Source organism: Bos indicus, chromosome 26 (genome assembly GCF_029378745.1).
Source record: "Bos indicus isolate NIAB-ARS_2022 breed Sahiwal x Tharparkar chromosome 26, NIAB-ARS_B.indTharparkar_mat_pri_1.0, whole genome shotgun sequence".
NCBI classification, from domain to species: Eukaryota; Metazoa; Chordata; class Mammalia; order Artiodactyla; family Bovidae; genus Bos; species Bos indicus.
The window spans coordinates 17,202,961-17,214,444 of record NC_091785.1 but is presented as its reverse complement, the minus strand read 5'-3'; the positions used below and the strand labels follow the sequence as shown (position 1 = coordinate 17,214,444).

General features: G+C 39.1%; 1 protein-coding gene across 1 annotated transcript in view; it reads right to left on the bottom strand.

Annotated features, from left to right (window-relative positions):
- Positions 1-10,825, bottom strand: part of CC2D2B (coiled-coil and C2 domain containing 2B) — a 109,198-nt gene extending 98,373 nt beyond the window's left edge. Inside the window, exons 1-7 of the mRNA XM_070780566.1 lie at positions 8,169-10,825; positions 6,929-6,993; positions 4,843-4,903; positions 3,077-3,153; positions 2,640-2,706; positions 695-789; positions 440-450 (exon numbers count right to left, since the gene is read on the bottom strand). Coding sequence (XP_070636667.1) covers positions 440-450; positions 695-789; positions 2,640-2,706; positions 3,077-3,153; positions 4,843-4,903; positions 6,929-6,970 — 353 coding nt within the window. The 5' untranslated portion in view covers positions 6,971-6,993; positions 8,169-10,825. The remainder of the gene's footprint in view (positions 1-439; positions 451-694; positions 790-2,639; positions 2,707-3,076; positions 3,154-4,842; positions 4,904-6,928; positions 6,994-8,168) is intronic.
- Positions 10,826-11,484: the final 659 nt, after the last annotated feature.

Sequence of the window (11,484 nt, the reverse complement as noted above, 5' to 3'; positions counted from 1 at the left end):
TTTATATCATATCAGAAATTTTATATGTCTCTTCACACACAAAAAAATCACCATTTTAGATGACTATAGTTGTCTAACTTAAAATCTACATATATTGAAAGAAAGAAGGAGACAGAGTATGCGAGTCATGTAAATAAAAATCCCTTAATTTTCGAAAACATACATTTAGGGACAAATAATTAAATAAAAAGAATTAATCATAGAATTCCTTTGAATAGATAACTGTACTTGGCCTTGATCAACTCTGACAAAACTGAGTAACATGGTTAAGTATCATCTAGGTTCATATCACATCATCGAATCATCATACTTTCTGTATACATCTCTGTCATGAAATCAAAAAAGATTTTAAAATCAGAAATTTTGTGGCATTTTTTTTTTTCAAAAGCCAAACAAGATATGACACTGACCCCTCAAGCAAGGTTTGAGGTATCTTCACATAGGGGATCTCTTTGAAGATTTCAACCACAAAGAGGGGCTCTTTGTACCTTCCAGAGCTCCCATTACCAAGCTACCTTTACTGCACCCCTGGCAGGGCTTTAAACCTGGCTTCAGAGCTGAGATCTGCCCTGACAGCTGAGTAACATCAAGCTCTCATCTTAAATCCCAGCTTTTTATTCGTGACTATGTAGATCTCTTTCATAAACCCTATCCTACTGAATCTGCCTATATTTTCAGGAGGAACAAATCCAACCTGCTCTGCAGATTGGCCTATAGCTGAGTCTTCTTCACCACTCAGAATGAAAAATGAAAGACCTTCATCCAGTGGAACTTCAGCCTGTGGGTTAAACAACAGTAAGCCTGTATTCAGTGTTGAAATGAATATAAGTAGATGCTCACTTTTCAATATCATAAAGGAATCTTTTAAATGCAAATCACCTATCGCTTCTTTCTCACGTACATGTAATGGATTGTTTTTAGAGAGATTTGGGAGAAGAATCAATCTATCAATCAATCAATCAAACTGTTAGTTTCTAGGAGCCAAAGAATTTAAAAAATGCAAAATATAAAAGGTTATCCTATATATTTGTATCTACAACTTAGCTGGCTCATTAACTTTCAACAATACTTATTTATAAATTGTCAGTATATACTTTTACTTCCCTTTGTCTCTGCTCTTTGCAAAATCATTTGCTAAAATTCTCAACTTCCTGAGCAGCTACATCAATTTAGTAGTTTGTAATGGAAATTCTTAGAAGCCAATTTCTCTTCCTTTTCACCTCTTTTCTTGACGTTCAATGAAGTGATCTTGACAAATATACTTTTTTTTTTAGTATATAGTTAAATTATATCAAATCTAGGCACACTTTTATTCATTTGTTGAATGAATAACATATATACAAACATCTTTTATTTAGTCTATTTTTACTTTAAAGTTAATTAAAATAATTTGTACTAAGAGTCCAAGAAGGACCCTACAAAGAGAACAAAGATGAATTTTGTAAAAACCCCAGAAACGATCATTGCATTTTAAGGCTTGTAGGGTTTAATACTCTCATTGCTTATGGCAAAAATGACTAGTTGTTCATGATTGTCTTTTTTCCTATCTCTAATAAAAGATCTTTTAACTAGATATCTAGACAATGCACCCATGTTCTTTTAGTGGAAATAAGGTGTGCAAGTTGCAGGTCTTGTCCTGCAAGAGATCAATCTGCAATCCTATGGCTCTCTTCCTCCTGCCTTGCCTTTGGCCAGCAAATGAAAACTCTGGAGTTTGCCACTGGACTCAGGGATGGAGACCAAGTGTTGAAGAGGCAGAACTCTCCTAGCAGCCTGGCGTGTGTGCATACAAGTCGCTTCGGCCTGACTCTTTGTGACCCTATGGACTGTAGCCTGCCAGGATCCTCTGTCCATGGGATTCTCCAGGCAAGAATACTAGAGTGGGTTGCCATGCCCTTCTCCACCTAGCAGACTGGACTGCTGCTGCTGCTGCTAAGTCGCTTCAGTTGTGTCTGACTCTGTGCGACCCCATAGATGGCAGCCCACCAGGCTCTGCCGTCCCTGGGATTCTCCAGGCAAGAACACTGGAGTGGGTTGCCATTTCCTTCTCCAATGCATGAAAGTGAAAAGTGAAAGTGAAAGTGAAGTCGCATCCGACTTGTAGGGACCCCATGGACTGCAGCCTACCAGGCTCCTCCATCCATGGGATTCTCTAGGCAAGAGTACTGGAGTGGGGTGCCATTGCCTTCTCCATGGCTCCTCCTACTTATCTATTATATTAAAGAGGAATAAAACTTCTATCTTAAAGAAGACATTTTAGTTTGAATCTTTTTGTTAAAGCTGCTTTGCCTTTACTCTAAATAACACAGCTCTTTCAAAATGTGAGTTGTTTTGTCCTTTCAAGTTTCAAATATATGATTACACATTGGATTTTAGAACAAAATCTGTAAGTCAGGGATCACCTAAAATATTGTATTACAATTTTTTAGGATAAAAAATACTGTCAAGTAGAAATAGAGAGTGACTGAAAACTGGCATAAGAGTGACAAAAATGGTCTAAAATTGGATTATAGTGTTGACTGCATAATTCTGTAAGTTTACTAAAATTCACTGAATCGTACACTTAAAATGGGTGAATTTTTGCTCTGTAAAGTACATCTCAATAAAGCTGTTTAAAAAGGTTAAAAAAGAGTTATTCACCTTAGACCACTGATATACCTTATTATCAATGAGCAGTTGAGTTGACGATTTTTCACCTTGATTAATCTGAAACACAATGCAAATGAAGAGTATGGAAAACTTAATTTCTACAGATATAGACTTAATCATGCTCATATAAGTCTTTGGCCAAAAATGGATAAAAACAAAGATTTCTCAATGTTTTTCTTTTTAAAAAAGTATATACATGGTCTCTCCTGAGATGTCATATACAGTGACTACAAGTAAATCATTTAATTTTTCTTGGCTTTAGGTTTGAAGGAAAAAAAGCAAGGAAAAGAATCTAAAGCTTTTTGGATTTGAGGAGTTATGTTAAAACCGAATTTTAGCTCTTTTCTGACAAAGAAAAGTTCACCATGATACATGCTGCATTTAAACAGTAAATTTGAAAATAAGAAAGAAAAAAAAGCAGCATTACCTTAGCATTTTTTAGCTTTTCTCTTACTTTGCCTCTCAGAGTTTCTATTATGTTTCGATTTTCTTCTACATTCAAATCTGTCAAGAAGCCAACATAATACAGAGCTCATGACACTTTCTTTAAAGTATAACTCAACAGCAATAGAGTACTTATTAAATAGCTAGCTAATATGCATTTCTTTGGATCCTGACAATTATGAAGACCAAATCACTGCCCCATGAGAGTTCAGAATCTAGGAAACAGAGCTTAGAACCTTCCTCCTTTTCATCTGGAACAGTCCTGCATGATGAGGACTGAATTTTGCAGTGAGGCTAAAAAAAAAAAAAAAATTGTTGAGAAACCTTTTTTACCTTTTAGGGAAAAAAAAGTCCATGAGAACAGTAATTTTCTATATAAACTGTAGACAGTCTACAAAATATATAAATGTCAAAGCCATTCTATATAAGCTGCTCTATAGTCTACAAAATATATAAATATCAATATTTCAACTTGATTAAACTGAGGAGGAAGGAATCTGAAAAAAAAGAGAGGTAAGTCTTCAAGTACTCATTTTTAACCACTTATGTCAGTTTTGAAAATTCAGTGTAATACTGCTGACCCCAATTCCTACCAGTTCCTACAAGAAATGAAACAATCCTGTTGAGTATAAAGACTGCTCCAGCTGTTGAGTACACTCTAAGCCACATATTATTTTTGATTCATCCATCAGATGATCTACCATATGGACTGAGAAGGACAGGAGTCATGCAGTCCTAAGTACAGAAACTGGAGGACCTAATGGTCATTTTGCCTTGTATTTTTCTTTTTCTTCTCCCTGCCTTTGAGTCAGTCAGTTCAGTTCAGTTCAGTTCAGTCGCTCAGTCGTGTCCGACTCTTTGCGACCCCATGAATCGCAGCACGCTAGGCCTCCCTGTCCATCACCAACTCCCGGAGTTCACCCAGACTCACGTCCATCAAGTCAGTGATGCCATCCAGCCATCTCATCCTCTGTCGTCCCCTTCTCCTCCTGCCCCCAATCCCTCCCAGCATCAGAGTCTTTTCCAATGAGTCAACTCTTCGCATGAGGTGCCTTTGAGTATTTAATGATAAATAGAAAATGGTGGGAATAAACGGTGAGCATAAAACTAAATCAGTATAGGCCATGAGAATCTTCTTTTTCTTTTAACTTTTTGGCCATAAGGCATGTGGGATCTTAGTTCCCCCACCAGGGATCAATCCCATGCACTCTTCAGTTTGAAGTGCAGTATTAACCACTGGACCACCAGGAAAGTCCCCAAACATCTTTATTCTTAACTGCAGCATTCTGTGATATAATTTAAAAATTATTAGTTGGTTTGTTTATACTCTATTCCCAGAACGTAGAATGACAGATGGCATACAGTAGGTGCTTAATAAATATGTGCTGATGAATGAAACAGGGATAAACCATTGTTTATATATCTTTCTTCCTGAGATCTGAAGTTTCCTGAAGCATGTTCTAGAGCTCTGTATCTTTATGGTTGAACACAGTCTGAATCATGAGGAGATTTTCCATGTTTGCAGAGAAAAAGAGAGGAAACAAAATATAATTTTATTACATGCACTGACTTTACCATTATTTCCTCATGCCCACTTGTATTAAATATTATATAGGAAGTTTAGTTTCTGTTTGAACTCATCTTTTAAGAAACTGTGTTTCCAAATGAAACTGTGGGGTAGGATTAGTCATTTATATTAAAAAAAATAAAGCCCAGCAGTATCAGAGCTGTGGTATACTTATTGAGAACCTTTTGGAAGATGCTTGTCTACATTTTCTTCTACTGCAACGTTATCTGTGTCTTCTGACATCTGCAAGAAAAGAGGGGTAGGGTTACCTTGCATCTTTTTGTTCTGGCATTTAACATCTTTTCATAAGTTCATCAGCCCTTTGAATGGAGAAGGAAATGGCAACCCACTCCAGTATTCTTGCCTGGAGAATCCCAGGGACAGAGGAGCCTGGTGAGCTGCTGTCTATGAAGTCGCACAGAGTCGGACACGACTGAAGTGACTTAGCAGCAGCAGCAGCAGCAGTCCTTTGAAAGTTAGTGCCTTTATAATGACAATTCATATCTTTTGCCCATTTTATTAAATTTCACTGTTTTATCAGTTGGTATGATCTCTTTATGGCTTCCCAAGTGGCGCTAAAGGTAAAGAATCCATCTGCCAATGCAGGAGAAGGAAGAGATACAGGTTCAATCCCTGAGTTGGGAAGATCCTGTGGAGAAGGGCACAGCAACCCACTCCAGTATTCTTGCCTGGAGAATTCCATGCAAAGAGAAACCTGGTGGGTTATGGTCCATAGGGTTGCAAATTGCTGGACATGACTGAAGTGACTTAGCATGCAGGCATGAGCTCTTTACACATAGGAGATTTTTAAATTAAGAAATTGCTCTCTGTAATATTTAAAAGGACATTTTAATGATAAAATCCAGTAGTTAGTTCTTAGTGTTCATATATTGCCTACTTCATGTATCTTTTAGGAAGATCAAATGAGATCAAACAAATAAAAATACTTTGAAACTCAACACTATATCAATGCTAGCTACTACTTGAGTACCTAGCATGTGATAACTTTCTAAAAGCTTTCCAGATCCTTGTCCTCTATCATTCTACCTCTCTGGTCACTTACTCTTTGTATCCTTCATTGGTCACACTTCTCTTAATAGCTTAAATGTGAGTACATTCAAAGGCTTTGCAGAATGTATATATTCCCATGACTTCCTAAATGTGTCTCTAACCTTGACTGCTCTCCTGAATACCATATTTCTAGTTGCCTAGTGATATTTCTAATTGAATATCCTACCATCACCAAAAACTCAACATGTTAAAATCAGCATTTATTTCCTTCACCACTTTTTAAACCTCAATATTCCAAAATAAAACCATACTAGCAATGTTAAACTCTTGTTCAGCACAATATGGATAAGTATGGTTTTCATTTTAAGTTAAAAAAATAGAATAGCAAAAGATTCTTTAAACAACAACTGTACATGCTAACGAAACTAGTGTGCAGCTGGAGTGGGAGGAGCAAGCAGACATGCCTCAGATTTATAATCACAGTAAAAACATGGATTCGGGTCAAAAGTACATGAGGGTACTGACATGACATAATATAAGTTACAAGCTTAGTCTATACACTTTCTGAAAGAACTCCAAAATCCGTCAATGGATTCTGTACCACACTTAAGAATTGCTGAAAAAGGTCAATACGAATTAAGATGTTCTGTTCTTATTAAACCTTCAGCATTTTCCTCAACAAAATTAAAAATAATTAATTTTATTCTTGACCAAGGGGACAGCAAACCGTGAAGGTGTGATGGAACATCAATGCCACCAAGTGAGTGATGGAGGTCTCCTTTAATTCCTAATAATATCACCCAACATGCTGGATATACTTTTCATAACTGCCCATCCCCATTTAGAAGACAGGAATAAAATATGAATCTTAATTGGAATTACTGTAGGTGACATGTAGATACCAGTCCTAAAAATGTTTCAGTTGCTGATAAAAAAAAAAAAAACATTTTTTTTTCTTAGCAAAGTAGGGAATTGGCTGCTGGCTGGCTGAGAGAACAGATAAATAAATATTTAAATAAGGGAACAAATAAATAAGTAAATATATAAATAATTCACCTCTAATACTCTTAATTACATAATTGACAGATCAAACAGTATATCACCCTTAAATTCTTATATTATTTTTTAACATATGAACTGTATGATTTGTATATAAAACCAAATATATCATTTTTTCCAAGATTGTCCTACATTTATAATTGAGCTATTTTGTATAATCAAAATCCTTAATAAACTCCATTAATACTCCATTAATACCTTTCTAAAAATATCTTCTTTTCTCTTTGAAATCTTTTTCATGATGATTCTCTCATTTCCACTTTCTAAATAAATAAGAAATATTTTTAAGAATGATACATTACTGAGAGAAAACAACTATTTTGATGCATAAGATAAACTTATGCTATGTAAATTTTTTAATTTAACTAAAAACTAAACTAAGAAATACACTATTGCTTTTAATACTATTTAGTTATTGATCATCGTAATATTTAATCTTTACTGGTACTGGCATATGGAAAAGGTGGAACTTAACCAAAAAATTCTACAATTAAGTGTGAGACAGCATTATTTCACAGTGTTTCACAAAAACTATCGTGAATTCCATGTGTTCCATTATCTAAGTTTGAAAATTAGTGTCTTTTAGTTAACTGTGATCTTATTTTCTAAAAGAAAACCTAGGAACCAAGTCTTGACAAAGGATTTTCTGATCCATGACTCAAACATGTCTTTGAAAGGCATCAAAATTAAATCATCCATTGTTCTCAGAACTAAGATACATGTATCTTGGTGCCTGTACTTACAGTCCCTGCTGGACAGAAACTCAAAACGGAGCACCTTTCTTTAAGTGAGGCCAAGAAAGCTTCTGTCCACTTCCCCACTTTAAGCTCTGCTCACCACTCTCCAAAATAAACCTTCAGCTATAATCAGACCAAACTCTTCTTTATATTTCCTGGCATTTCCATTGTTTGATTTTTCCACCTTTCCCTTAATTTAGAGCATTCCACGTTTCAAAGCCTCATTCAAACCTCACATCTTCCAGGATTTTTTTTTTTTTTTTTTCTGATCTCCACTAGCACTAATAATAACGTATTTTTTGTTCATTACAGCCTACCCTGCAAGCTCACTTTCCGCCTGCTCTCAAGTGAGGACAAGAGCTGAGCACTGAACTCATCTGCCCTCCACCAATCCTAGCAAAGTATTCAGCACACAGTAGGGACTCAATAAATAATACGAACTTGGATTTGAAACAAATCAAGCACTGCTCTCAAACGCTGTATAATGGAATGGTTCTCAGCCTTATCAATTCCCAAAGGTGATGACTAATGGATGGGCCAGATCTTAGGGACTACAAGTCTCAGTGGCCCATGCGGGTCTGGACCTGGTAGTCTGGGGACTCCGCGGGCTCTTTTCACAGAGTAGGACTGCAACCAGACAAAATATTGGAGTGTCCGACAGGGAAGGGTAAGGACATTTTATGAGTTATTAAGACATTCACCTGGATGGTCGGTGCACTTCTGCTATGCCTGGGCGGCGAAGTCAGGACGCGCAGTTCACCACGGACTCTGAGCTGTCACCAACCGCCCCGCACCGCTCGCGACGTCTACACCCCACGCACCCCAAGCCTGCGGAGCTCTTCCTCCTCAGGACTGGACATCTAGGCGGTCCAGGAGCATGCGCGATGTGGCCTCTCAGCCAGCCTGGCGGGAGCGCGCGCCGAGCCTGAGTCTTCCGGAATCTTCGGTGCACTATTTCTGCTCACCTGGCTGTCAGGGCTTGGGACTCACCCTCGTTTCAGCCTAGCGTGCCTGGTGGGAGCCGCGGGTTTTGATCACCCGCCGCTGAGCTTGTGCCTCAGTAGCCGCAATTGCCCTGGTCGCTGTTCTGGAAGAGATCTGAAAGCAGGCTGGCCTGGATCGTGACAGCCCCACATCTCTCGTCCTGGTGAAGAATTGTATCCCCAACCGGTAAGTATCGGCCGCACGCTCCCCGGCCTGCGCGGGCCCGGGGTGACCACCCGAGTCGCCTCTGAGCAAGTGTTCCTGGCGGAGGATGCTCTCCAGCTGCCCGTGGAAGTGCGGTCGCCCACGCCGTCCAGACGCGCCTGGGAGCCTGCGACCTGCTTTGCTCTGCGCTGCCTCTGCCTTGCCGCGAGGAGAGATTCTTTGAGTTCAGGCGCTTTGGGTGTGGCATCTCAAAAGACCGCCCGGAATATGCAAGCGGTGGGGCGGGTCTTTCTCTTCCGGAGACTGCTACTAGTGTAACCAGTTTATTTTTCAAGCTTAAAATAGGGCATGCTGGACACGCTCACTCGTGTCATGCCATCTTTGCTTAATAATAATAATAAACTTTACATTGTTTTATCTTCTTTTCCCAGTGATTGACCGCCGTGTTAAAAGAAAGAGTTAAATAAAATGTTCTGTGGTTGGAAATTTGTCCTGGCAAACTCTTGGCGGGGGCGTGGGGGGAAGTGAGGAAACTTGCTAGTATGGAAAGCCGCACGGCGGTGCTATCTGTGTACGCTTTCGTTCATTCAAACGTTTAGCAAATGTTTATTAGCTGCTTTCTCTGTAAGGCATTGTGCTTAGCGCTTTAATTCTACAGAAACTTAGAAAGTGTTGAAAACTTCTAACAAACCTTGTACATTTAGGGGAGGGGAGATGTGGAAGTAAAGAAACTGCTGCAAAGCTAATGTTCCAGGTTATGCTGGTACATTATGACATAAGTAGAAGTAGACCTGAAGTTCTACTCACCTAATAATCTGAAATAATGCATACAGATAAACGTGTCCAAACCTCGAAATCACGTGGCCAAACTGTCATTCTGAATAAAATCCTCACTGCGTCTCCCATCTTTATTTTGTAGGGCTCTTCTGTATAGGAATTTAGGAAAAATGATAGTGGAGAAAGAGAGAAAAAGTCTAGAAATACTTCCTTTAAATAGCAACGTTATGGAGAATGTGGGCATGTGCAAATAATATGTAATCTGTGGTGTTCCTTAAGTATACCTAACTCCTGGAATTATTATTATATTAATATGATGTCTTCTGAGTTCATCAGCTCCTAATCCTGTCCACTTAGTTCTTCAGGTTAAGCTTTGAATACTCCAGAAACTCTTCACATAGGACACCATGATTATGGGCTAGTTATTTTTCTTTTCTTTTCCATTTGAGTCTTTGTCTCAGAGTGAACCTGTGCTGTGCTTAGTCGCTCAGTTGTGTTTGACTCTTTGTGACCCCATGGACTGTAACCCATCAGGCTCCTCGGTCCATGGGATTCTTCTCCAGGCAAGAATGCTGGAGTGGGTTGCCATGCCCTCCTCTAGGGAATCTTCCAACCCAGGGATTGAACCCAGGTCTCCCACACTGTATGCAGATTCTTTACCATCTGAGCCACCAGGGAATCTCATGAATACTGGAGTGGGTAGCCTATCCCTTCTCCAGAGGATCTTCCTGATCCAGGAATTGAAGCAGGGTCTCCTGCATTGCAGGCAGATTCTTTACCAGCTGAGCTACCAGGGAAGCCCCAGTGTGAACCTAGTTTGGCAGTAAAGACAGCATATTCTATACAGGGTTAACAGATTATGTTTCTTAAGAAGCCAGATAGTAAATATTTTAGGTTTGCTGGCCATATAGCCTCTATCACAATTACTGAAGTCTGCCATCGTGGCCTGAAATCAGCATAGGCAACATAAAGAAATGGGCGAGGTTGTGTTCCAGTAAGACTTTATTTACAAAAACATACCGCTTAGCTGCCCAACCCCTGTTCTATACAATTCCTATCTGCTGTGGGTTAATTTTATTTGCTTCCTCAGGGTTGAGACAAAATGAATTTGCACTTTGTCTTATCACAACTTGAGTAACGTGCTGTACCATCTCTTGTGATGTAGTCTGTACAAAGACTTCAGCAAAGAACCCATTAAACAAATGACACCAAGCCATTTACTGCAAGTAACGGATGGTTACTGCAGAAGGCATTGGCACCCCACTCCAGTACTCTTGCCTGGAAAATCCCATGGACGGAGGAGCCTGGTAGGCTGCAGTCCATGGGGTCGCGAAGAGTGGGACACTTACTGAGCGACTTCACTTCACTTTTCACTTTCATGCATTGGAGAAGGTAATGGCAACCCACTCCAGTGTTTTTGCCTGGAGACTCCCAGGGACGGCGGAGCCTGGTGGGCTGCCATCTATGGGTTCGCACAGAGTAGGACACGACTGAAACGACTTAGCAGCAGCAGCAGCAACGGATGGTTATACAGTTTTAGGAACAGTTTTGTACTGAAAAATGTAACAATTACTGGAGAGGCTGCGCCTGCTAGTGAAGAAGCACTGCCACATTTCCAACAGAACTGAAGTTGGTTAAGGAGACCAACCACATTCACATAACTTTTATTACAGTATATTGCTGTAATGTTCTATTTTTTAATTAGGCACATGAGAGATTGACAGTAACCAATAATAAAATAAAACAATTACAGCAATATACTGTAATAAAAGTTATTATTGATTATTGTTGTCAATCTCTTATGTGCCTAATTTATAAATTTTATCATATATATGATACAGGAGAAAACATAGTATATATATAGTTCAGTACTATCCACAGTTTCAGACATCCATTGGGAGTCTTGGAATGTGTTCCCTACAAATAAGCAGGGATTACTGTATCTACTTCAAAACCAGAGACATTACTTTGCCAACAAAGGTTCGTCTAGTCAAGGCTATGGTTTTTCCTGTGGTCATGTATGGATGTGAGAGTTGGACTGTGAAGAAGGCTGAGTGCCAAAGAATTGATGCTTTTGAACTGTGGTGTTGG